The 27,505-nt window shown below is 45.6% G+C and overlaps 1 protein-coding gene across 1 annotated transcript in view; it reads right to left on the bottom strand.

The window, feature by feature from the left end:
* Positions 1 to 27,505, bottom strand: part of ARMC9 (armadillo repeat containing 9) — a 178,995-nt gene that overhangs the window by 18,244 nt on the left and 133,246 nt on the right. The window contains exons 20-21 of the mRNA XM_031651602.1: positions 24,013 to 24,117; positions 10,683 to 10,798 (exon numbers count right to left, since the gene is read on the bottom strand). Coding sequence (XP_031507462.1) covers positions 10,683 to 10,798; positions 24,013 to 24,117 — 221 coding nt within the window. The remainder of the gene's footprint in view (positions 1 to 10,682; positions 10,799 to 24,012; positions 24,118 to 27,505) is intronic.

Below are 27,505 nucleotides of genomic sequence, written 5' to 3'. Positions count from 1 at the left end.
CCTTGACCACAGATCCCCGAGGAAGGCCCTCTAGTTATCTATAAGGCAATGGAGCACTCGCTCCCCCTTCAACAAGGAGACATGGGCCACCTATGCCAACAAGGGCTCAGTGGGGAGCACACAACAAGCTCGTGCCTGCCTAGGGCTGGGCCCTGCAAATGGCTGTTCTTGAATGTCAATTTCATATGTCTGGCTGGGCGTGGTGGCTCACACCTGTAATCCCAGCACTTTGGGAGGCCGAAGAGGGCAGATCACTTGAGGTCAGGAGTTCGAGACCAGCTTGGCCAACATGGTGAAACTCCATTTCTACTAAAAATACAACAATTAGCCAGACGTGGTGGCATATGCCTGTAGTCCCAGCTACTCAAGAGGCTGAGGCAGGAGAATCACTTGAGCCAGGAAGGTGGAGGTTGCTGTGGGCCAACATTGTGCCATTGTACTCCAGCCTGGGCAACAGAGTGAGACTCTGTCTCAAAAAAAAAAAAAAAAAAAAAAAAAGAGAAAGAAAGAGAGAAAAAAAACTTCACGTGGCTCAACCCAACACCAAAGATAAGGAGACATGTAACCACCCTGAGGTGGGCAGGAAAGTCTTCCCAAGGTGGGCGATCAGTCTTTTTTTTTTTAATAGAGACAAGGTCTCACTGTGTTGCCATGGCTAGTTTTGAACTGAGCTCAAGTAATCCTCCCACCTTGGCCTCCCAAAGTCCTAGGATTACAGGCGTGAGCCACCACACTTCTAGCCAACTCGGTTTTGAACCCTTGAGTTGGGGTTTGCCAGGTGCCAGAAGAGGGAAGGTTTTCCAGCAGAAGTAACACCATGAGCAAGGTGAAGAGGGGAAAAATATCTATACGTCTATATATGGTGTGTGTGTGTGTATACATATATATATTTGTGCTGCATTGTTACAGAAAGATGTAAAAAAATCAGAAAATATGGATGCCCCCTACCTCCCTTTCCTGAAAAGACCTGTGTGACAGTAGCGTGGAGGGGCAGGGTGTCCTGGGGGGCTCTGATGCTTGTGGCAGGGGTGTCAATTGAGAAGCACCCTGTAAGGCCAGAATTTAAACTTGAACCCCAAGTAATGAAGAACCAAAGGAATGACGTTCCCTGCTAGAAAGATCATTCCGTCCACAGTTGTGGAAGGTGGACGGTGGCAGGGAGCACTGTTAGGAGGACCTCCCCGAGCCGTGAAGGCCGGTGGTGGGCAGGACGGGGTGGGAGGAGCGTGCAAACCTGCTGGACTCTGGCTTGGCTGTCTGCGGGCACTCATGCCATGCCCTGCAGCAGGGGACTCAGATGGCAGCTGTGTTGGTCTAGGAAATGCTGAATTGGGGGTGCTGTAGGCACATATCTGGGCTGAGTGTGGGTGTCATCAGTGAGTAGTGGAAACTAGGGAACAGGCAGGATGGAGTGAGGGCCTTCGATGGGGCCTCTGGAGAGGAAGGGGGTAAGAGGCCGAGGCCAGCACATGGGGACTGGCGTGGAATGACTCCCAGGAGGGGTCAGCAGCCGGCAACTGAAAGAGCGGGGACAATGTGCCCTGAGTGTCCTCGGGGTTGGAAACTGGAAGGTCATCTGTGGTCTTGGCAGAAATACCCTCTGGAAGTCATCGCCTGGCCACAGAGGGCTGAGTGGAGAGGAAGATAGGGCAGGGACACAGCCAGAGAGGGTCTGAGAGGAAGGGAGGCAGAGCCCCAGGGCCTGTCGAGAGGCCCGAGGAAGGCAGCAGGAGGGGAGGATGAAGACAGAGCAAAGGATGTGTTCAAGGATTGCACAGAGATCGGGGAGACAGAAGGATCTGGAACCCACGCAGGGGGCAGGGTTGGGTGGGAAGAAAATGGCCAGGGAGGTGCAGCTGATGCTAGGCTGAGGTGGGGTAGGAGGGTCTCCATCGCACAGGGCAAATATGTTTATCTGCAACCTTTTTTTTCCTCGATTATAAAACCAGTAAGTGTTAATCATGAAAAATTAGGTAAATATAGAGAATATATACATGACCTGCCCTCCCAATATCTAAGCACAACCACTTAACATTTGATTTTAGGCCGGGCGCGGTGGCTCAAGCCTGTAATCCCAGCACTTTGGGAGGCCGAGACGGCGGATCACGAGGTCAGGAGATCGAGACCATCCTGGCTTAATATGGTGGAAACCCTCTACTAAAAAAAATACAAAAACTAGCCGGGCAAGGTGGCGGTGCCTGTAGTCCCAGCTACCGGGAGGCTGAGGCAGAGAATGGCGTGAACCCGGAGGCAGACCTTGCAGTGAGCTGAGATCCTGCCACTGCACTCCAGCTCGGGAGAGAGAGCGAGACTCCGTCTCAAAAAAAAAAAAAAAAAAACAAAAAAAAAAACATTTGATTTAATAAAAAATTTTAAAAATATGCAAATACACACTTAAAAATACTAGCTTGGGCTCATTCTAAATGGCTAGCATGCTATATTCACACCATTCTATAATTTGCTTTTTCACTTAGCTATATATTGTGAGGCTCTTCCCATGTCATTCAATATTTTTCTAAAACATCATCTTCAGTACTCTTTTGTGTGAATATATCATAATTTATATAACCAGCCTCCTATTTTGGGAATGTAATTTCTTTCTTTTTTTTTTTTTGAGATGGAGTCTCACTCTGTTGCCTAGGCTGGAGTACAGTGGCGTGATCTCGGCTCACTGCAATCTCAGCCTCCCTGGTTCAAGCGATTCTCCTGCCTCAGCCTTCCAAGTAGCTGGGATTACAGGCACCCACCACCACACCCGGCTAATTTTTGTATTTTATTTATTTATTTATTTATTTATTTATTTATTTATTTATTTATTTTGGAGGCGGAGTCTCCCTCTGTTGCCCGGGCTGGAGTGCAGTGGCACAATCTCGGCTCACTGCAAGCTCTGCCTCCTGGGTTCACACCATTCTCTTGCCTCAGCCTCCCTAGTAGCTGGGACTACAGGCGCCCGCCACCACGCCCAGCTAATTTTTTGTATTTTTAGTAGAGACAGGGTTTCACCGTGTTAGCCAGGATGGTCTCGTTTTCCTGACCTTGTGATCCGCCCGTCTCGGCCTCCCAAAGTGCTGGGATTACAGGCACGAGCCATCGTGCCTGGCCAAATTTTTGTATGGGATTCACCATCTTGGCCAGGCTGGTCTGGAACTCCTGACCTCGTGATCCACCCACCTCGGCCTCCCAAACTGCTGGGATTACAGGTGTGAGCCATCGCGCCCGGCCTGGGAATGTAATATCTAATTTTGTGAATAATATTGCAACAAATAACCTTGTGTGTGCTTATATATCGATATCTATTTGTATCTATCTACCTACCTATCATCTATCTATCTATCTATCTATCTATCTATCTATCTATCTATCTATCCTGTGAACATCTGATTACTTCTCAGTATAAAATCCTAGCAGCCTGGGCGACAAGAGCCAGACTCTTGTCTCAAAAAAAAAAAAAAAAAAAAAAAAAAAAGTCGTAGCAGTGGAGTTACTGATTCCAAAAGTACTAGTGGCTGGGCTGGGCATAGTGGCTCACACCCGTAATCCCAGCACTATGGAAGGCTGAGGTAGGAGGATTGCTTGAGCTCAGGAGTTCAAGACTAGGCAACATAGTGAGACTCTGTCTCTACAAAAAATTAAAAATTCAGCCAGATGTGGTGGCGCATGCCTGTGGTCCCAGTTACCTGGGAGGCTGAGGTGGGAGGATGGTTTGAGCCCAGGAGGTCAAGGCTGCAGTGAGCTGTGATTGTGCCACTATACTCCAGCTGCGGTGACAGAGCCAGATGCTGTCTCAAAACAAAACAAAACCAAAAAAGTCCTGGTATTCTGAATGTGTACAATACATACTGTCATAGTCCTCAAGAGGACTAAGAGTCTAGATTTATCCACACTCCTGGCAACGGGATACCAGAGGGTGCTGGTGGTGAAGGAAAGGTCATAATTTTTTTTTGTTTGTTTTGGTTAGGAATATTTATGTACTTAGTGGTTCACCAAGTATATAACAACTCCAAATCAGTAAACACGAATGTCAGAAACGGTAGCATGGCTATATAAATTATGGTGTAAATATAATATAAATCATTAAATCATCTTTTGCAGGATGTTCAACAATGCAAAAGAAAACAAACAAAAATCAAACTGCAAACAAACCATATACACATGTAGACACATACACAAACACTGAAAGGTTTCTTGTTTGCTGAAAATATATGTAGGAAAAAAACTACACTAAACGTAACGCACTAAAATGATGATCACAATTCTGTCTGGCTGCTGGAATAAATAGTTTTTATTTTCTTTATATTTACTTATTCCATACATGTTTTTGACTACAAGTAACAAAAGTTCAACACCACTGGTTTAAATGGTAAGGGAAATGTAATATTCAACATAAACAGAATTCCAGAGGTAGCGAGTACAGGGTGGGGAATGCGAAGCTGAGTGACTTTGCTGCAGATCCGGGTTCTCTCCGCTGGGTTTCCCTGGCCTTCCTGGTGTGGGTTTGCTTTTGTCTTTAGAATTGTCACTTTGTGGCCGGGCGCAGTGGCTCATGCCTGTAATCCCAGCACTTTCGGAGGCCAAGATGGGCGGATCACGAGGTCAGGAGATGGAGACCACCCTGGCTAACACAGTGAAACCCCGTCTCTACTAAAAATACAAAAAATCAGCCGGGCGCGGTGGCGGCTTCGTAGTCCCAGCTACTCGAGGCTGAGGCAGGAGAATGGCGGGAACCGAGACGGAGTTGTAGTGAGTTTATTGTGCCACTCTGCACTCCAGCCTGGTGACAGAGCTTAGATCTGCCTCTCAAGAAAAAAAAAAAAAGAATTGTCACTTTTGTGCAAATAGGATGGCTGCAGGACCTCCAAGCATAGCATCTCAAGCAACAGTCAAAGACCAAAAGGGGAAAAGAAAGTACAGAATTTCTCAAGCCCTTCATAGAAGTTGGAAAATCTTAGATCCCATGGCTGGAATGGATTGCATGCCCATTGAAATCATCATTGACAAGGGGAGTTAAATTTAAAACACTGGGCTAAATTAATCAAATCCAACCTCCAGGGCTGAGAATGGGTCTTAACCTTTCCTGAAGAACATGCTCACCCATACGAAGTTTCTTTTCTTTTCTTTTTTTTTTTGAGACGAGGGTCTCACTTTGTTGCCCAGGTTGGAGAGCAGTGGCACAATCACAGCTCACAGGAGCCACGACCTCTGGGACTGAAGCAATGCTCCTGCCTCAACCTCCCAAAGTGCTGGGATTGCAGGTGTGAGCCACCACGCCTGGCCTCAGGTTTCTCCTAGCAAGGAAATACATCAAACAAGATCTAAAGAAATGGAGAGTCATCCTGTACTTGCACACAGGATGGCTGTATTCATTTTCTACTGCTGTTCTAACAAAGCACCATAATTTTTTTATGTTTTAATTTTTAATTTTTAAGGCCAGGCACAGTGACTCATGCCTGTAATCCCAGCATTTTGGGAGGCTGAGGCAGGTGGATCACCTGAGGTGGTGAGGAGTTCAAGACCAGCCTGGCCAACATGGCGAAACCTCTCCTCTACAAAAAATAAAATAATTAGCCAGCTGTGGTGGCATGGCGCCTGTAATCCCAGCTACTTGGGAGGCTGAGGCAGGAGAATCGCTTGAACCTGGCGGTGGGGTTGCAGTTGCCAAGATTGTGCCACTGCACTCCAGCCTGGGCAACAGAGCAAGACTTCCTCTCAAAAAAAAAATCTTTTTTTTAGATTTTTGTGGGTACAGTAGGTGTATATATTTATAGTATACATGGATTGTTTTGATACAGGCATGCAACGTGTGATAATCACATCACGGAGAATGGAGTACCCATCCCCTCAAGTATTCATCCTGTGTGTACAAAAATAATCCAATCATACTCTTTTAGTTATTTTAAAACGTACAATTCAATTATTATTGACTATAGTCACTCTGTTGTGCTATGAAATACCAGGTCTTATTCATTTTTTTTTTTTTTTTTTTGAGTTGGGGGTCTCACTCTGTTGCCCAGGCTGGAGTGCAGTGGTAAGATCTCTGCTCACTGCAACCTCCGCCTCCCAGGTTCAAGCAATTCTCCCGCCTCAGCCTGCCAAGCAGCTGGATTACAGGCGCTCACTACCGCACCTGGTTAATTTTTGTATTTTTAGTAGAGACAAGGTTTTACCATGTTGGCCAGGTTGAACTCCTGACCTTAAGTGATCTACCCACCTTGGCCTCCCAAAGTGTTGAGATTACAGGCGTGAGCCACCACACCTGGCCCATTCTTTGTTAACTATGTGTTTTTTTTTTGGCACCCATTAACCTTCCCCATCTTCCCCAACCACCACCCCCAACCAACTACTCTTCCCGGTCTCTAGTTACCATCACTCTGCTCTCTATCTCCATGAACTCAATTGTTTAGATTGTTTAAGTAAGTGGGAACATGTGATGTTTGACTTTCTGTGCCTGGCTTATTTCATGTAGCATAATGATCTCCAGTTCCATCCATGCTTTGCAAATGACTGGATCTCATTCTTTTGCACAGAATAGTACTCCACTGTACCACAAAATGTGGTATATGTACCACATTTTCTTTGTCCATTCATCTGCTGATGGACACTGAGGCTACTTCCAAATCTTGGCTCCTGTGAATGGTGCTGCAGCAAGCATGGGGCGCAGAGCTAGCTTTGATACATGGACTTCCTTTCTGTTGGGTATATATCCAGCAGCAGGACTGCTGGATCATGTGGTAGCTCTATTTTTAGTTATTTGAGGAATCTCCAAACTCTTCTCTATAGTGGTTGTGCTAATTTACATTCTTACAAACAGTGTATGAGGATTCCCTTTTCTCCACATTCTTGTCAACATTTGTTATTGCCTGACTTTTGGAGATACGCCGTTTTAACGGGGGTGACAGGGTATCTCAGTGTAGTTTTGATTGGCATCTCTGATGATCAGTGATGCTGAGCACCCTTTCATAAGCCCGTTTGTCATCTGTATGTCTTCTTTTGAGAAATGTCTATTCAAATCTTTTGCCCATTTTAAAATCCAACTATTAGACTTTTTCCTAAAGAGTTATTTGAGCTCCTTTTTAAGTCTGATTACTAATCCTTTGTCAGATGGGTAGTTTGCAAACATTTTCTCCCATTCTGTGGCCTGTGTCTTCACTTTGTTGGTTGTTTCCTTTGCTATAGAAGCTTTTTAACTTGATGTGATCCCATTTGTTCATTTTGGCTTTGGTTGCCTGTGCTTCTCGGGTATTACTCAAGAAATGTTTGCCCAGAACAAAGTCCTGGAGATATTCCCCAATGTTTTCCTGTAGTTGTTTCATAATTTGCAGTCTTACCACAACCTTAGTGACTGAAAACAACAAAAACAAAAAACTTATCTCACAATTATGGAGGTCAAGAGTTTACAATGGGTCAACAGGGGCGCATTGTTTCTGGAGTCTCTAGGAGAGAATTTATTTCTTTGCCTTTTCCAGTTTCTCCAGGGTGTCTGCATTCCTCGGTTCACGGCCTTGCGTCACTCAGACTTCTGACACAGTTGTCACATCTCCTTTTGTTTCTGACACTCCTGCTTCCCTTCAGTAAGGCCCCTTGTGATTACATTGGGCCCACCCAGATTATCCAGAATCATCTATCTCTAGATCCTTAACTTAATCACATCAGCAAAGTCCTTTTTGCCATGTAACGTCATTTAGTCACAGGTTGTGGGGATTGGGATGTGGACATCTCTGAGGGACCATTATTCTGTCTTAACATATAAAATTAATATGATGTAATGCTGCGCAGTGACTTAACATTGCAAAGATTTCAGTTATCTCCAAAACATTACATAAATTTAATGTGACACTAGTCAAAATCCTAAAAGGATTTTTTTAAGGAAGTTGCCAGACTTATTTTTAAATGCTTATGGAAAAATAAAGGTCTCTACATAGTTAAATCCACTCTGAAAGAGAAGGCGGAAGGCAGGCGGGGAGAGGGGCTTATCCTATGCGATATTTAGATATGCTAAGAACCTTTGCAATAAACACTGGTGTGGCAACAGGCAACTGGACAATGTGCCAAAATAGAGAGCTAGGGTAATTGGAGGGGATACAGAATTAAAGTGGCACCTTGAATCAGTGGAGAAATAATGAGCTGTTCATAGGTGGTGTAGAGAAGAGTGCTCTCTACCTGGAGAAAAACAAGCCAGGATGCCTATCTTACATCACATATAGTGGTCTGTAGAGGATGATGTCCAAGACCCCCAGCATTCAAACGTTTTTAGAGGTGAGCTCCAGGTGCAAAGGCAGAACTACAAATCTTGCACGCCAGCATCGTGTAGCTGTCCAGAGTACCCATGCGCTGGGGGGAGTGCCCACTGCGTTCCACTGACCAGTCCTTTGCCTGCCACACACCTTGGTCTGTGTGCTCCTGAGGGCAGGGAGTCACATCTTACTGATTTCTGCAGCTCCAGCCATGAGGACACCATGTGGCAGAGAAGTGATAAAAATGTTTGTTGAGACCTGATGGGGAAGCTGGTGACGGGGTGACTGCATCATTATTGTGGGCAGGTCCGTGGTTTCAGGAAAACGAGCTGCCCTCATGACCTGGCAGCTTGCCACAGTCAAAGATCTTGATAGGACCACGCCCACATCGCAGGGGAGAGAGAGAGGTGCTCCTAGGCATGGAAAACGTCCTCGAATTTGTCTACAAAGAAGAACACCTGACCCAAGAATTAACTGTGCCCACTGGTTAGCCCCGCATTTATGAGATTCCCTGTTCTTATCTCTGATTAAAATAGCCTTGTGTCATTGTTGTCGCTCAGGAAAGCAGGGTTTTAATTATTTTAAAACATAATTGAAAAATACTTTTAAGACAATGGTTCAGTGTCCTCTTTCCTGTGTCAAGCAAGGGGAATTTCATTAGTTCCTGTTACTACTTCCATTGAAAAAGGTATTATATTTATCAACTAGTTTACTAGTAATTGGTAACTGGCTATATTCTGGATGAAAACCAAATGACCCAAAACCGCTCAGAGGTAAAGGACATTTAGGGGACAACTAAGGAATACTGATAATACTATATCCATATTATTAATGTTAAATTTCTTAGCTGTGATAATGGGATTATGTGCAAAAGTCTGCAATCTTCTCTCAGATAGTTCAGCAAAAAATGTATATGCTTGTAAATTATGTATTATACACATAGAAAGAGAGCGAGAGAGAGAGATAGGGCACACAAATGTTAACTGGAAGCCCTTCAGTGTAATATTCTTTTTTTTTTTTTGAGATGGAGTCTTGCTGTGTCACCCAGGCTGGAGTGCAGTGGCCGGATCTCAGCTCACTGCAAGCTCCGCCTCCTGGGTTCACGCCATTCTCCTGCCTCAGACTCCCAAGTAGCTGGGACTACAGGTGCCCACCACCACACTGGGCTAATTTTTTGTATTTTTTAGTACAGCGAGGGTTTCACCGTGTTAGCCAGGATGGTCTTGATCTCCTGACCTCATGATCTGCCCACCTCGGCCTCCCAAAGCGCCAGGATTACAGGCGTGAGCCACCGTGCCTGGCCATCTTCAGTGTAATATTCTTTCAACTTCTCTGTAGGTTAAAAACACTGATTGTAAGGTTAAGAGAGAAAAGGGCATGATACTAGTTTATATATCAGTAACTAAAAATAAAAACCTAGAAATATAATCATATCATACCTAATTATGAAATCAAACCAAACAGATCTCAGAGCACTCATCTATAGCACGGGCCCTGAAATACTTATAGGACAAATCCTGATGTGCAACAGAACTCATCAAGGAGCTGGGTCTGTCTTGCCTGGTGTCCCTCGTGTCTGTGGCAGCACAGAGCTCCATGAGGGCAGGCATTTCTGAGTTTTGTTGCTCAGTTCCCAGTGCCTGGTTGTTCATTACAAAATGACAACAGAGTAAGACTGGAAAAAATAAAGTGCCCAGTTTCAGGGGATAACTAAGTACAACACGGTCTATTCTTTTAAAGTATTACATTATTTGTTGAATGAATATATGGAGGTTTTTAGCCTGCTCTCTGTAATATTTGGCTGTAATATTCTCTCTAGACAGGAAAAGAGAGGCCACCCAGACCGCAGAAGTGGCTCCTCTGCTGCCCACTGGACTGTCTGATCTGGGGCTCCTTAGCCCACAAGGGGTCTAGGCCCCAGGGAGACCAGAGGCTCTACATAACGAGACTAAAATTTTATTTATATAAATGGGGCACGAGCAAGGCTATGGAAAATGAATAAGGCTGGGCAGCTAAAACAGCATCCAGTTGTTCCAAAAAGTCATCTAAAATAAATTGATGTCGAGTCTTAAACTGTAACATTCCAATGCCAACGAAGGGCTTGGTGCTACGGCGAGAGGCCACAGAAAAACACGACAGGAGTCCTTCTGGAGACAGCCCGGCTCCTTTCAGGCCCCTTCTTTTGAAATTACTCTGGCCAACATTTGTCTTCTGAAGTGGCCCTGGAGATCCTGTAATCCAACCACTTCTCTTTCTGGAATAAAAAAATCCTGGGGGAAGGGAGAAGGACTCAACCTCTTTCCCTCCAAAAATCCCCCCAAAATAAAGAGATAAATGCTTTTCAAAATGAATCCTTTATTTTGAATTTTAAAAATACATACATCTTACACTGTAGTGAATCAAAACAAAGCCTAAGAAAGTCAATTCCTGCTTCCTTTAGCCCTGACTTACACTGGGTACCCGTTTCTGTGGCCGCCGGGGGTGACGGGCCTTTGCAGGGGCTCATCCCCGCTCCACTGCACATTGGCCAGCCCCTTCCGCCTTGTCTTCCCCGTGTTGGTCATGATCTGGTGGAAGGAAAGAGAAAAAAGGGCTAGAGGAATATCTACTGGAGAGCTGACCTAGAAGTCAAACAGAATACACTGAATAAACTACTCTATAATGATAAGGAGCTTTGCAAATAAATGAGGAAGGATCATGTCACAAATTATTCAAGTAAACAGAAATTGCAGAGAAAAACCCTTTTTCTGCTAACGGATTTCCGTATCATACCATTTAGCAGTATAAATTAAAACAAGGACAAACTGTAGGAAAAGGAAGAAAGCGGTTGACTACTGTAACTCATCACATCTCCGAAATGAGAAGGGAAAAAAATGAGACGGGAAAAATGAGAAGGGAAAAAAATGTAAAAATGAGAAGGGAAAAAAAGACGGACATTTGATTTCATAAAAATACGAACATTTCCACATGCGCAGTATGTTAAAAATAAACCAAATCAACAGGAAAACAACAAACTGGGAAGAAGTGTCTGAAGCAAGTTTAACAGATTAAAGGTGAACATTTTCATAGCTAAGGAGCTCCCACAAATCAGTAAGTAAAACACGAAACTGATAATTGGGCAAAGAATTCAAACCACCGTGTCACAAAATAGAAAGTATTACCAGTAAGTAGAAGAAACAAAAAAGACCCACTTTACTAGAAATTAGAACTTTACAAAAAAGGTAGCAGTCTTCAACTATTATAAGAATGACAGAAAAATGATCCCGTCCACTGCTCCCAATAGTTTAAAACACTAGTTTAAGGAATTAACACTAATTAGTGAGATTAAAATTTGAGACAACTCTTAGAAAGCAATTTGGCATTTTATCAAGAGTTGTAAAAATGTTCACACATCCTTGAGTGTCAATACTAGTGAATGAATCCAAACCTTGGAAAGTGTAAGATAAACAAGGTTGTTCATTATAAAATTATTAAAGAGTAAAACTGAAGCAATCTAGTATCTGGTAACAGGAGAATAAATAAGTAAAATATGGCATATTCACTTGATATATCATATAGCTATGTACAATGATAAAGAACAGGTTATGGAGAACTATGTTTATTTAAAACATTAAATAAAAATCAGGTTATAATAATGTACATAAATAATGCTTTTTTTTTTTTTTCCCCTTGAGACAAGGTCTTGCTATGTTGCCCAGGCTGGAGTGCAGTGATCTTCCTGCCTTAGCCTCCCTAGTAGATGGGATTACAAGTGCATGCCACTGTGTCCAGCTAAACAATGCTTTCAATTATGCTAAAAGTGCACAGAAAGACTGGAAAGAAATGAACCTTCACATGATTAGGGTGGCTACATAGGACAGTAGAACTAAGAATATTTTTTTCTGCCACAATTTTTTGTAATATGGTTACTATCATGTTCATACTTAAGAAAAATTGTTTAAAAAGGAAATCACTATAAAACTAGTGAAATGTGAATGAAGGCTGTGGATGATACCAATGTCAACTTCCTGGTTTTGCTATTATGCTATAAATTACATAAGATAATAGCACCAGGGGAAATTATGTGAAGGGTGCATGGGAACTGTCTGTGTTACTTTTGCAACTTCCTATGAATCTATAATTATTTCAAAACAAAAAGTAAAACAAAAACAAAAAAACCAAACTTCTTGAACATTGGAATTTCATCTTTGATTTCTTGATTTCTGCTGAAAATTCCTTTGGGTTTATCTAGTATCTTAGGTAGGGAGAGGAAGAGAAAAAGGGCCAGTGTCTATGGGATTCAGTGAGCCTCACCTGGACCCTGGGACAGGTCTCAGCCAGGGAAGTGACAGGCGGGGTCAAAACCTGCCCTAGGCTGGGCACGGTGGCTCACGCTTGTAATCCCAGCACTTTGGAAGGCCAAGGCGGGTGGATCACCTGAGGTTGGGAGTTCGAGATCAGCCTGACTAACATGGAGAAATCCCATCTCTACTAAAAATACAAAAACAGCTAGGCGTGGTGGTGCATGCCTGTAATCCCAGCGACTCAGGAGGCTGAGGCAGGAGAATCGCTTGAACCCGGGAGGTGGAGGCTGCAGTGAGCCGAGATCGCACCATTGTAATCCAGCCTGGGCAACAAGAGCACCTCAAAAAACAAAACAAAACAAAAACAAAAACAAAAACAACCTGCCCTGACTAGGAGGTGGGGAGGGATGGAAAGGAAAGTGAAAGGGAAAAAGCCTGGGAGAGTGAGAAAGTGGGAGGTGCTCACCCTGTTGGGGAAAGTGGAATGTAACTAAGCCATGTAAATCAAAACTAAAATGCAGTTGCGTTGCCTTTTCTGTCTCTAGAGAAATCTACCAAGGCAGGATATTTCCACTGCAACCACTTAACACTGCTGTCTGCTTCCACCGTGACTTCCCCATCCATCCCACTTCCCCGATCCAGGATCCAGGGTCGGTTCTACACGCTCTCATCACAGTGCTCCACGGTGGCTCTTGCCTTCTCTGTTTCCTGTCCCTCAAGACAGAGGACCCCTGAGCCCTCCCACAGAGAAACACGAAGAAGGCAACTGGAAAAGGGGAAACAGTCAACGTGTGGGTTTTCTCGAGTCTGTGACTAGTCCTCTGTCTCCACTTCCCCAGTGTCACAGTCATCTGAGCTCGCTCCTCCCAATGTCTTCCTAGAAATGACAGAAGATGTCACGTATTCGAGAATATTTTAGACTGCCAGTTATTTCATCTCCTTAAAACTATAGAAAGAAACCTGGAAAATAATTTAAAGTGGGTGGCATTTTTCCTTTCCCGTGGATGGGGAAACTGTATCTGGCCTATGGGCCAGCACAGCCTGGTCTGTTGCAAAAATGCCTAAGAAAGGCCCACAGTGGAGCGGCTTCAGTGTGCAGGGCCCAGCAGCGCAGCCACTTCCCAGCCTGTTCTTGCTGGCCTGGACTTCCCCTTCCCTTGCTTGCAGTGTGAGCCACCCAGCCTACTCTTGGGCGTCTCAGTTGCAAAGAAGACTTTGTGGGCTGAAGGATCTTAGAGGGTATCTTGCCCAACAACCTGCTGAGACAGAGCTGTTTATACTGAGTTCCACAGAAATGCTTTGGGGTCTGGGGAGAGAGGAGAGCAAGGGTTCCTGACATCCACCTGTACTCATCCAGAGGACGCGGCTTTCATCAGCGTTATGGATGGAGATTTTATTTGAAAGAAGGTTCTGCTACTATAAAAAGGAGCATATTTAAGCACAATAAAAAAAGATAGCATATTATTTAGCTGAATGCAATTTATTCAGTAGTAAAAGTTGGTCAACATGTCAATTTAGGTAAAAAAAAATTTCTCATTTATTGGTTTTGAGTATTTGTGAATCACTTAAAGATATTATAAAGCAGTATAAATTTCTGTAAAAAATACAGGATACAGGTACACTCTATCTATCTATCATCTATATCTACCTATCTCTGTACTCACAGAAAATAATCTGAAAGGGGAGGCAGACACTGTTAGCAGTCTACACAATATTCACCCTCTCCTTCCTGACCAACAGAACTGATTTTGTCAGCACAGCAATGTGTCTACTTAAAAATACCTCCCAGACTCCCTTGCAGCTAGGAGCCATAGGACCCAGTTTTGACCAGTTAGTAAGTGGAGGTCACCAAGTGGAGCTTCAGGAAAACACTATAGGGGGCAGATTTGGCTGACCTGCACATTTGGCCTTCTTCCTGAGTTTATCACAGATTTGTGCCAGGACATGTACCTATCATATGATCAAGAGGCAACAGGCATGTGAATGAAGATATCAAGGCAGAGTTACCACAGAACTCATGGAACTTCATGTGTCACATGGTCATTTTATGTGTGTGTGGGTGTTTTTTGAGACGAGGTCTTGCTCTGTCACTCAAGCTGGAGTGCAGTGGTGTAATCACAGTTCACTGAAGCCTTGAACTCCTAGGCTCAAGTGATCTTCCCGCCTCAGACTCCCAAGTAGCTGGGACTACAGGCGTGTGCCACCATAGCTAATTAATTAATTTGTAGAGATAGGCCTTCCTATGTTGCTCAGGCTGGTCTTGATCTCCTGGCCTCAAGTGATCCTCATTCCTCAGCCTCCCAAAGCACTGGGATTACACACATGAGCCACCATGCCCAGCCTACATTTGTTTTTGTTTTTGAGACAGAGTGTTGCTCTGTCGCCCTGGCTGTAGTATAGTGGCACAATCTCGGCTCACTGCAACCTCTGTCTCTGGGGTTCAAGCAATTCTCCTTCCTCAGCCTCCTGAGTAGCTGGGACTACAGGCATGTGCTACCATGCCTGGCTCAGTTTTGTATTTTTAGTAGAGATGGGGTTTCACCATGCTGGCCAGGCTGGTCTTGAACTCCTGACCTCAGGTGATCCACCTGTCTCAGCCTCCCAGAGTGCTGGGATTACAGGTGTGAGCCACTGTGCCCGGCCTTAATTTAGATTTAGTGGGAAAAATTTCCAAGATTCACAGTACCTTCCACGCGTAGTCAAAAGACTGCTATCTGTCCTGGTGTAGAAATGGCCTCTAGTAATTCTCTATGTTGTTAGAGTATTTGTGAATAATCAGTGTGCAAGAAAATGTCAAATGCCCCCCCATTACAGTTAAGCGGTGGCAGAATATGCCATTCCAAAATATGCCACTTTGGCTTAGGATTATTTTGCGGTAAAGGCACTTGATACAAGAAGGACATCCTAATCTTCCTCTTTTCTTCCTGAAAACAAGAGATAAAAACTCGCATGTGAAAGATGCTCTCCGGGCACCAGGAGAAAAAACCACATGTTGTCAGAGCTAAGAGAATTCTGTACAAACAGACCGGGGTAACATGATTCTTATCTTCCTTTAGCCTCCCCACATAATTTGGTAACTTTTCTACAATTGTCCCTCTTTGTTCAACCTAGTTTAAAAGCATTTAGGTTCTGCCAGTTCTTTTCCCTTTCATTTCCTTAGGAGAGCTTCCACGTCACATAAAACTTATAGAAATGTATGTGCTTTTCTCCTGTGAATCTGTTTTACATCAATTTGATTCTCAGGCCCAGTCAAAAATCCTAGGGGATAAAGGTAAAACTTTGCCTCCCCGTAGAGTGTTTCGCTTTTGTTGTTGTTGAGACGGAGTTTCACTCTTGTCACCCAGGCTGGAGTGCAGTGTTGTGATTTTGACCCATTGCAACCTCTGCCTCCTGGGTTCAAGCGATTACTCCTGCCTCAGCCTCCTAAGTAGCTGGGATTACAGGCATGTGCAACCACGCCCAACTAATTTTTGTATTTTTAGGAGAGATAGGATTTCACTGTGTTGGCCGGGCTGGTCTTGAACTCCTGACCTCAGGTGAGCCACCCACCTCGGCCTCCCAAGGTGTTGGGATTACAGGCGTGAGCCGCTGCGCCCAGCCTAGTGTTTTTATGGAAGAAACTTGAGGATGGTTTTCTCAAATTTAATAACAAAACGGTCACGCACAGTGGCTTACGCCTGTTATCCCAGCACTTTGGGAGGCTGAGGCAGGAGGATCGTCACTCAGGAGTCTGAGGCGCAGTGAGCTATGACTGCACCACTGTACTCCAGCCTGGGTGACAGAGTGACATCATATCTCTAAAACAAAACAAAATGAAACAAAAATTTACATAAACATTTTCTATTATTTTTAAATTATTTTCCACAGGTGTTGATTTAAATTTTTGTCTTTAAAAATATATATATATATATATATATATATATTTTTTTTTTTTTTTCCTGCAAGACATAGTCTTGCTCTGTCGCCCAGAGCTAGAGTGCAATGGTGCCATCTCGGCTCACTGCAACCTGTGCCTCCCAGGTTCAGGCAATTTTCCTGCCTCAGCCTCCCAAGTAGCTGGGATTACAGGTGCACACCACCATGCCCGGTTAATTTTTGTATTTTTAGTAGAGACGGGGTTTCACCATGTTGTCAAGGCTGGTCTGGAACTCCTGACCTTGTGATCTGCCTGCCTTAGCCTTCCAAAGTGCTGGGATTACAGGCGTGAGCCACCACGCCCAGCCTATACATGTAATTTTTTAAGTAAAAAGATTTACAGGGCATTACCAAGAACTAAATGTGAGGCCAAAACAAAGTTTTTAAATCAATCAATATTAAGAAAATTTGATCAAATATGTTACAGGAAAGGCCGACTAATCGTTTTTTCTTTCTCGGTAGAAAACATCAAAAACATCGTCGTGTATGTAGACAAAAACATTACATTTTTATGTTTATGCTTGTAAAACATGACCAATTTGCCATATACAGAAGCAATCAAAGGGCATAAAACAAAAGATATATGAAGAAAAACTATGAGGTGTTTGCCAAGCAGCTAGTTAATATAAACATTATTTTTCTAGATTTTACAATGTTTGTGTTATCTCTCAATTTTTAAAATTTGAATTTGTACTTGGGGGGCTAAGGTGGGAAGATCGCTTAAGCCCAGGAGGTTGAAGCCACAGTGAGCCATGTTTGCTCCACCACATTCCAGCCTGTATGACAGAGTGAGACACTGTCGCAAACAAACAAACAGACAAACAAAAAAAACTGAATTGGGGCCAGGTGAGGTGGCTCACACCTGTAATCCCAACACTTTGGGAGGTTGAGGCGGGCGGATCACTTGAGGCCAGGAGTTCGAGACCAGCCTGGCCAACACGGTGAAACCCCGTCTCTACTAATAATACCAAAATTAGCCAGGTGTAGTGGCACATATGCCTGTTGTTGTAGCTTCTTGGGAGGCTGAGGCATGAGAATTGCATGAACCTGGGAGGTGGAGGCTGCAGTAAGCCGAGATTGCGCCACTGCATTCCAGCCCAGGCAATAGAGCAAGACTGTCTCAAAAAAAAAAAAAAAAAAAAAGTGAATTTCACTATGATTTATTTTATAATTCTCATTCCACATAAGCACTCTTTTTTTTTTTGGACAAAGTCTGGCTCTGTCGCCTAGGCTGGAGTACAGTGGCGCGATCTTGGCTCACTGCAACCTTCGCCTCCCAGGTTCACACCATTCTCCTGCCTCAGTCTCCTGAGTAGCTGGGACTACAGGTGCTGCCATCATGCCCGGCTAATTTTTTGTATTTTTAGTAGAGACGGGGTTTCACCACGTTCGCCAGGATGGTCTCGATCTCCTGACCTTGTGATCTGCCTGCCTCGGCCTCCCAAAGTGCTGGGATTACAGGTGTGAGCCACCGTGCCCAGCCAAGCACTCATTTTTATATCAGATTTTGTATTCTGTTATTTTAGAGAAGGTCTCCCAAGCCCTTCTAAGCTGGAGGCCTTACAAAGTCTGAATCTGCCCCTCTGACAGGCAGGTAAGAGATGAAAAGAGCCTGGGATCTGACAGCCCCCACACACCAGGATTTTTAGCTGGATTGATAAGGTAGGACTCTCTGCTATTTGCACCTCAGCCCAATCCTAACTGATAAGGAAAGATAACAAGAGATAGTGATTATCTCTGGGTAGGTAGAGTTACCTACCCAGAGATAGGTCTCTATGTTCTGTTTACTTTGACTTTTTAGAATAAGCATACATTGCTTTTGTAATTAGAAAATAAGAAACAAATGGCAAACGAAAAGGATTCAAGATATTTTGGGGTTTGGGATTTTTCCCTGCTTGTTTGGTTGTGTTTTAATGTACAAGAATATAGATATTGAGGCCAGGTGTGGTGGCTCACGAGGTCAGGAGTTCGAGACCAGCCTGACCAACACCGTGAAAACCCGTCTCTACTAAAAATACGAAAATTAGCCAGGCGTGGTGGCACATGCCTGCAATCCCAGCTACTCAGGAGGCTGGGGCAGGAGAATCCTTGAACCCAGGAGGCGGAGGTTGCAATGAGCCGAGATTGCGCCACTGCACTCCAGCTGGGGCAACAGAGCGAGACTCTGTCTCAAAACAACAACAACAACAACAACAACAACAACAAAAAACAATATAGACATTGAGTCAGTTCCAACAAATCCCCTAATAAGCAGAGGCAATGGCTCTTCAACCATTGCAGTCACATGGGGCAGGAATAATTGACTGAAAAGGGATTAGGAAATGCCCCAAAGTGGAGACACATGTGAAAAAAAACCCTAAAAGTAATATTTGGAAATATAGGCCTTTTCTCCTCTAGTTTTGGTTTTTGTTGTGAGCAGAGAGGGGCAGGAGATCTCAAGGTGCGCTGCAAGCCACCTCATGCTTCTGCCCCTCTAGGCACAGCAGGACAGGGGACAGCAGGATTCCAGGGCCCTCTCCTGACTCCAGGTGCTCGCCCAAGTCTGAGCCCAGCCTAGGAGGGCCTCAGTTCTGCACGGTGCCATGCTGCAGAAGACAGGCTGGGGGCGGCTGCATTAACACCCTGAGTTCTGTCCAAATGGCCAAGTCTCCAGGACCCAGACTCCTGCTTCAGAACCACTTCAGGGTAAAATAAAAATGCCCACTCCTGGGGTACTGCCACAGCCTCAGGTTCTCTGGAGGTGGGGCCAGGAACCTGCACTTTAACCAGCTCTTTCGGGGATTCTTAGGAAAACTAAATGAATCTGGGTTCTCACTTGATGGAGGGAAAGGAAGTGTGGAAAGGGAGCAATTTGCATTCACAACAGACATTCTCCCAAAACTGAGTCTGTGATGAAAACACAGATCATATAGTAATTACGGATATGTCACACGGGTTGGAGCTCTCTCAACTTGCAAGTACAGAATCCACTCACCTGACAACGGCCAGTGCTGCTGCAAGGCGGCCCGGCTGAGCGGTAAAAGGCAGGTGGGCTCAGGTAACACCTGGAAGCGACTCAGCCTTTCTCAGCCTCAGTGCCCTCCTCTATAAAATGCAGATACTAGTGGAAGATGCCCCGTAAGTTTGCTGGGAGGATTCAGTCAAATGGAGTCGTGTGAAGCAGTCAGCACAGGACTTGGCCCATGGCATGTGCTGAATTAATCTGAGATTTGCCTATTACTGTTAAAGGTTACTTTGAAATAAAAGCAAAAAAAACTGGGATTCCATGATTCTGTCAAAAATGTCTATATCCTTTAACTCAGGTGATGGAGCTATTTAAGTCAGAGCATTCTTCTTAGGAAGAATTGTTTTCTATTTGTATTTGTATTTATTTATTTTTACAATAATTATTTATTTATTTATTTTTGCACTCTAAGGCTGGAGTGCATGGTGCAATCACAGCTCCCCGCAGCCTCCGTCTCCTGGGCTCAGGTGATCCTCCCACCTCAGCCTCCCAAGTAGCTGGGACTACAGGTGCACGTCACCATACCTGGCTAATTTTTAAAAAAATTTTAGTAAAGACAAGGTTTCCCTACATTGCCCAGGCTGGTCCTGAACTCTAGAGCTCAAGCAATCCTCCCACCTCGTCTCTTAAAGTGTTGGGATCACACGCGTCAGCCACCGTGCCCGGCCAGAGGCATTGTTGATTACTCAGCACAGTATGCATGGCACTAAAAATTTCACAAATGCTAGAGGCAGGAGAAGCAGGAGGAAAGTCAGCAGTCTTGAACTCTGACGTTCACAGCCTATGGGAGAACAGCACAGGGCTTCACTAGAATTATGAGTAAGCAACACATCTCACGGGGCCATTGCTACTCCTGCAAGCCTCGGAAGAGTGACCTGTTCTCTGTCACTAGCTTTCTGAGATCGCCGTGCTCTTCAGCATTTTCACAGCCTGTGCTCTGCAGGGCAGAGGAGCTGTGTGGGAGACCTGGAGGGTGGGGACTAGCAGTGTGGCCCTGCAGGGAAGGGGTGGGCTACTGGTCCAGGATCCTGGGAATAGCTTTCTCTCATCCCTGAACACTCTGGCGGATGCTCCAGTTGCACCTCCACCCCTACCCCCAAGCTGCTGGCTGGTTTTTAAATTACTGGCGTGCACCATGATTGGTTCCTGGGATTATGGTCAGGAGGTATAGTGTAGGGCCTAGACTCTATCCTTAACCCAGATTCGGTGGTCTGGGACAGGCCCTCACTCTGCAGGATCACACCTGCCGGCCACTGACCACTCCTAGCTGTTATCTACACCGCTCAGCAAGAGCAGTTTTAGCTGTTTGACGCCTTCTGTAAACTTCTTGAAGGTAACAGCTGTGTCTTAAGCCTCTTCGGCATTCCGCTGTGTTGGGCAGATGGCACAGGTTCAATCAAAGCTTTTGGAATATAATTTTCTGACAGAATGTTTCAAAAAGCCAACATCTTTAGACTCATCTTGACAAATCTGCAATGTACCCAGTACATCAGAACAAGGGGCCTGGATCACGACTTTCAGGCACATATTTTCCAGTGAAATGTCTTCTATCTTGGTCAGAGCTCCTCAGCTTGGCACACACACAAAACGCAACAAAAATGTGAATTTACAGGCCTTTCATGCACCACAAGAGCAAGGGCATGGCAAGGTGGGATCCCATCTTCTGAGATCCCCAACCTGGCACACAGGCTGGCAGGCTGGCAATGTCAGATCACAAGACCGAGTGACAGGGCGGTGGGGGATGGCCCATGAACGGGGGCAGTGCTGGGAGCACGCGTCCGGCCTCAGCGCTTACTGCTCCACATTACATTTTCTAATCAAAATATTCATGAGATCCTATGGTGACCTGGTGGGGTCGGCTGAATGGTGGGCCCCAAAAGCTATGCCCATGTCGTGACCCCTGGAAACTGTGAATGAGTTTACTTGGAAAAAAGACCTTTGTAGATGTAATAAGGACCCTTGAGATGAAGAACTTATCCTCGGTCACCCGGGGGACAAGTGTCCTTACAAAAGACAGAAGAGGGGAACGCCATGTGAAGGCAGGCCAGGGACTGGCAGGTCACAGCCACAAGCCAAGGATGGCCTGGGGCTACCAGAAGCTGGAAGAGCAAGAAGGGTCCTCCCACAGGGTCCTTGTGGGGAGCTCAGCCCTAACGATACCTTGATTTTGGATTTCTGCCTTTCAAAACTAAGACAGAATAAATTTCTGCTGCTTTAAGTCTGCAGTTAAAGGTGCTTTGTTACTGCAGCCATGGGAAATACCAAATTGTACTGGGTCTTCCCACCTACACAGCGGATTCTGTGTTTCTCAGTACTCACATCTCCACCCACGGCTTCCTTCTAGTAAAAGCGTCATCCATAAACATTTAGGAGGTTTAGAACTGCGTATCATGGTAAGATGGTATCATTTCCAGATGCCATTACACCGGGGTTACTGACTGATTTGAAAGCTCTGTGCCTTTGCGCCTCACCAATCCGCATGATTAAACTAGCAGTCTCACCACGTTCTGCACCTTGCTTTTTTGTTGTTGTTGAAGATGTTTACCATATCAACAGAAGATCTCCCCCATGGCATTTCACTGGGGAGAGGTCCTCTAAATTATTAACTGAGCACTGTATTCAAGCTTCTGTCTGACCTGGCTGCAAATGGACATCCTTGCTCACGTTTACCTGCCTGCGTGTCTGCCTGTGCGGCAGTGTGGTCAGGGGTACATGCACCGCGGTCTCAACAGGTATCACCACGTGCCCTCTGAGGAAGCCCCACCAATTTGCCTCCTCTGTTTTCCTCACCGCCTGCCCGTGAAGCAGAAGTGTCTTGCAGATGCTTCTATCCTATCACATGGAGCCGCGTCTCTGACAAAGCCAGCATTCTTCCAAAGGGAGACACAGGCCTAGTCACGCCTTAGGCTTCCATCAACAACTTGGAACCTTGACGGGTGCAATTCTGACTTTTCCTGAGCACCTCCCTGCTCGACCTAATGTAAACAGCTCCACAGCCAATTGGACTCCTTTGATCCTCGAGATGTTCTAAGGAATGGCAGCTACTGGCTCAGCAGCTCCTATCCCTGAAAGCGGTCGCGGTGGTTCCCCGCCCCCCAGACTCCATCAGTCACATCCCTCCCCGCCTTCACAGAGTGCAAATATAGTGGATATGTTAGAACATGAGTCAAACCAAGTCACTTCCTTGCTCTCACCTCCAGTGGCATCCTAGCTCTCGTAGAATAAAATCCAAAACCCTTGCCATGACCTACAAAGCCACATGGTCTGGACTGTGGCTGTCTCTCCAACCTGAAGTCTCACCACCACGCACTGCACTCCAGCTTAGAACTCCTGAAGTTCCACAGGCGATGAGGAAGCGATGAGGGCCAGGTGACCAGGCTGCCCAGTGTTCTGGGGAGGTACCGAGGGTCTGGCTGGGGGGTGGCAATGGGACCTGGTAGGCACTTTCTGCTTCCACCTGCTCCCATAAACGCTCCGGCCACCTGCATGCATCGTCTTTCTCCTTCCCAAGGCTCTGGCTGTGCCAGTCACTTGTTGAGACACTGGTTCCACTCTTCTCCAACAACAACCTGCTGGCTATGAGGACACTTTGGGGTCCAAACAACTGACCGAAGCAACCGCCAGCTTCAAAGTTCTAGGAGCCTCTTTTAGTGACTCTTCTACCCTATGTGCTCAGCTGTCCCACACAGGGTTTCAGTCTGAATTGGTCTTGGTTCCCGGCAATTGCTGCTCCCTTCCAGACCCTTACACTCCAGCATCCCACCTGGTCCCCCCACTTGCTCTCTGAGATACCTGCGGGCCCCGGCACTGCTATCCTCTCCTGAGGAGTGGCTGCTTCCTCCCGACTCACACCCTGCCCTGTTTAGCTGGTGGGTCGTAAGCCGGTGGTTCTGGAGCTGGCTGAGCATCCAAGCCAATCAGAGCTCTCAGAGGTCAGCTTAAGGCCCCATCCCAGATGGTGACTCCATAGGCCTCTTAGATGCTTGCACTGACCACTGGCTCCATCCTGAAACACCCCTCCCTTCTGTTTCCATGACCCTCTTCAGTTCTCCTGAGGACTCCGCGACTACTCACTTTCTGGCCTTCTTGGGTCCCCTCCTTTCTCCCATCCTGACTGCCGGAATGCCCCTCCTTGCTCATCCCCCACTCTCTCTCCACACTGTGCTTCAGTGGGTAACCTCATGGGCTATGATGGTTTCAGCCAACACCTCTGCGCCAATGACTTCCAAGTCTACCTCAGTATTCCCTTCCAATACAAAAGGCATGCGGAAATTAAAAAGTGGGATGGTAGGCAATTGCTACTGGGGTCAGGCATACCTTCTGATGTTCCAAAGGCCCCTGGCATGTGCCTTTTAGTTATATCTTTCCCCAATCCATATACCTGTCTACTTGTGACAGGCAGCTAGGGCCACAGTGCATTTCAGGGCCACTGAGAGAAGACTGGCTAACATGGACCTTCTCATAAACACAGTATGGTAACAAACCAAACTAAGCCCTCTGTGTCACTGAAAACACGAAATCCATCCACGTCCATCTGGCCTTTCTGTTTCAAGATCCCCACCCTTCGTGTGGCACTTACCCCCAGGTACTCCGTGGTCAGAAGCTTCTCTCCTGAGAGTTCTCCGAGCTGGGGCTGGATCAGTTCGTCTTTGTCCAGATCGGCTTCCATGATGTCATGGTCCTCCTATTTCAGGAGACATGGGATGAATGCCGTGGACACCCTGCCACAAGCTCCCAAGGGGTGGCTCCCCAGAACGTGTAGTTGTCATGAAACAAGAAGGCCTCAGCCAACCACGCAACTTGAAGGCTTATATTACAAGGGGGCTCAGGGGTAGTCTGCCTCTGTTCCCAACCTCTCCATGAAGACAAAAGGGACAAGGCCAACCAGCCTCTTCAGGAAGCTGGGAGCCTCCATTGCTTAGGTGTGCGGAGGTTCTAGAAGGCTCTTTAAAGTCTCTCCTAATCACAGTTCTCAGAACTTATCTCTCTGTGAGGTCAAGGCACCATATGAACAGTCAGTCAGTCACTATTAAGCACCTTCATATACACAGGCCTTATGGGGGATCGGAAACTCTAGAATAGGTTTGCTCGTCTCAAGAAAGTTTACAGCCAGTAAGTAACAAGACTCAGCAAAAAGGGCAGCACTGTCCTGCTTCTGGGAAGACGGAGTGGATGTTCCTTTCCATATTCCTCCCACTGCGTACAACCAAAAACACTGGACACTACCTATAAAAGAAACATAAGGTGACCCTGAAAGATGGAGAGAAGAAGGCAGACTGCCTAGGGGCCTTGAGACCCAAGGATGACAGCTGGCGACGTCCCTGGGTTTTCTTTTCTTTTTTGAGATAGGGTCTCACTCTTGTCACCCAGGCTGCAGTGCAGTGGCATGATCACAGGTCATTGCGCCCTTGACCTCCTGGGCTCAAGCAATCCTCCCTTCTCAGCCTCCCAAGTAGCTGGAACTACAGGTGTATGCCACCACACCTGGCTAATTTTTGTATTTTTTTGTACAGAAAGGGTTTGCCAGGTTACCCAGGCTGCCTGGGTTTTCTTTTTGTTTCGTATATGCCACATTTGGAGCCCAAGAAACCAACAACCAGAAATGTCAATGTTGAAAACAAAAAAAGTCCCCCAAAGCCTGCTTCCTTTAGCCAAAGGACCAGGACAGGGGAAGGCTGGCATGACAGGAAAATTTTAGGAAATAAACACTGGAGAAAACATGGTAGCTACACTCCCACCTGCACCAGCAAGGGCCTCAGGAGCCCCAGCTGTACCCTCACCAGGCTGGGCTGCACAGCCCAACACCCCAGGTGGTGATACCAGAGAAGGCTGAGTAGACAGCAGTTTTATCCTTGGTGGGCGGTAAGGAGGCCCCTACCCCACAATGTAAGTGAAGACCAGGTGGGAGCCTAGACTTCTACCCACACTTGGCAGTGACCAGATGCCCCTCACATCCTTCCTGGGGTGGTGTCAGAGGAGCCGTGTGGGGCGCAGTGAGTGACGGGGTACTCTTGTCCCTTCTAGGCAGGGAGGCATTAGTGGAGGCGTAGTGGGGATCCAGGACCCCCCATCAACTGGTGTCAACCATGCCAAGCGTGGAACCTGGAATTCTACTCAAACTTGGCAGTAATTAGAAGGAGTCCCTGCAAGGAGTCCTGACAAGGCAAACAAATAAAAGCCATACAGATGAGAAAAGGAAGAAAAACGATCCCTATTTGCACTTAATATGACTGTGTAGAAATAAGGAATCTACAAAGAAACCACATACACACACACAAAAACCCTCCTAGAAGTAACGAGTTCAAAAAGCTCACAGGATATAAGAAAAACATATAAAATCAATTTCTATAAACTAGTAAGGAACACGAACATTGAAATTAAAAATATAATGCCATTTACAATTGCTCAAAAAAAGAGAAATAGGCATAAATCTAACAAAACATGTACAACATTTGTATGCTGAGAACTACAAAACTCTAATGAAAGAAATCTGTCGGCAGGGCGCAGTGGCTCACGCTTGTAATCTCAGCACTTTGGGAGGCCAAGGAGGGCGGATCACGAGGTCAGGAGATCGAGACCATGGTGAAACCCCGTCTCTACTAAAAATACAAAAAATTAGCCAGGCACGGTAGCGGGCACCTGTAGTCCCAGCTACTCAGGAGGCTGAGGCAGGAGAATGGTGTGAGACTGGGAGGCGGAGCTTGCAGTGAGCCAAGGTCGAGATCGTGCCGCTGCACTCCAGTCTGGGCTACAGAGAGAGACTCTGTCTAAAAAAAAAAAAAAAAAAGAAATCTGTTGGGCGCGGGGGCACATGCCTGTAATCTCAGCACTTTGGGAGGCTGAGGCGGGCGGATCACCTGAGGTCAGGAGTTCAAGACCAGCCTGACCAATATGGTGAAAACCTGTCTCTACTAAAAATACAAAACTAACCGGGTGTGCTGGTGGGTGCCTGTAATCCCAGCTACTTGGAGGCTGAGGTAGGAGGATCACTTGAACCCAGGAGGCGGAGGTTGAAGTGAGCGGAGATCACGCCACTGTACTCCAGCTTGGGCAAAAAGGGCAAAACTCTGTCTCAAAAAAAAAAAAAAAAGAAAAAGGAAATAAAAAATTCAAATAAATACAGAACCACACCTCATTCATGAATCAAGAAGACTCAACATAGTTCTCCCCATATTGATTTACAGGGGTAATGGAATTTCTATCAAAATCCCAGCAAGAGATTTTGTAGTCATAAGTAAGATTATTCTAAAATCTATATGGAAAGGGCAAAGAATATTGAACACGTTGGCCGGGTGTAGTGGCTCATGCCTATAATCCCAGCACTTTGGGAGGCTGAGGTGGGCGGATCACGAGGTCAGGAGATTGAGACCATCCTGGTTAACATAGTGAAACCATGTCTCTACTAAAAAAATACAAAAAAAAAATTAGCCAGGCGTGGCGGTAGGTGCCTGTAATCCCAGCTACTCGGGAGGCTGAGGCAGGAGAATGTCGTGAACCTGGGTGGTGGAGCTTGCAGTGAGCCGAGATTGCACTACTGCACTCCAGCCTGGGTGATAGAGCCAGACTCTGTCTCAAAAAAAAAAAAAAAAAAAAAAAGAAGAAAAAAAAAGAAAATTGAATACACTAAGACAGTTTTGAAAAAGAAGAACAATATGGGAAGAATCAATCTACATGATTTCAAGCTATAGTAGTCCAGATTGTATGCTACTGGTAGAGGGACAGACACATAGATCAATGGAATGGAACAGAGAACTCCAAAACAGACCTACACAAGTATGTCCTGTGGGTTTTAGACTAAGGTACAAAAGAAATTCAATGAGAAAGGACAGTTCTTTCAACAAATAGTGCTGGAGAAATTGAACATTTGTAGGAGAAAAACTGAACTTCAATCTAATTCTCATATCTTATATAAAAATCAACTCAAAATGAATCATGGACTTAAATGTAAAACTAACACATTTTTAGAACAACCCATAAAAGGAAAAAAACTGATAAACTGAATTTCATCGAAAAATTTAAAAAGTTGCTCAGTGAAAAGACCCGTTTAAGAAGATGAAAAGGAAAGCTATAGA

Source organism: Papio anubis, chromosome 10 (genome assembly GCF_008728515.1).
Source record: "Papio anubis isolate 15944 chromosome 10, Panubis1.0, whole genome shotgun sequence".
NCBI classification, from domain to species: Eukaryota; Metazoa; Chordata; class Mammalia; order Primates; family Cercopithecidae; genus Papio; species Papio anubis.
Note: the sequence above shows the minus strand (reverse complement) of the source record. Positions and strands in the feature narration are given on the sequence as shown.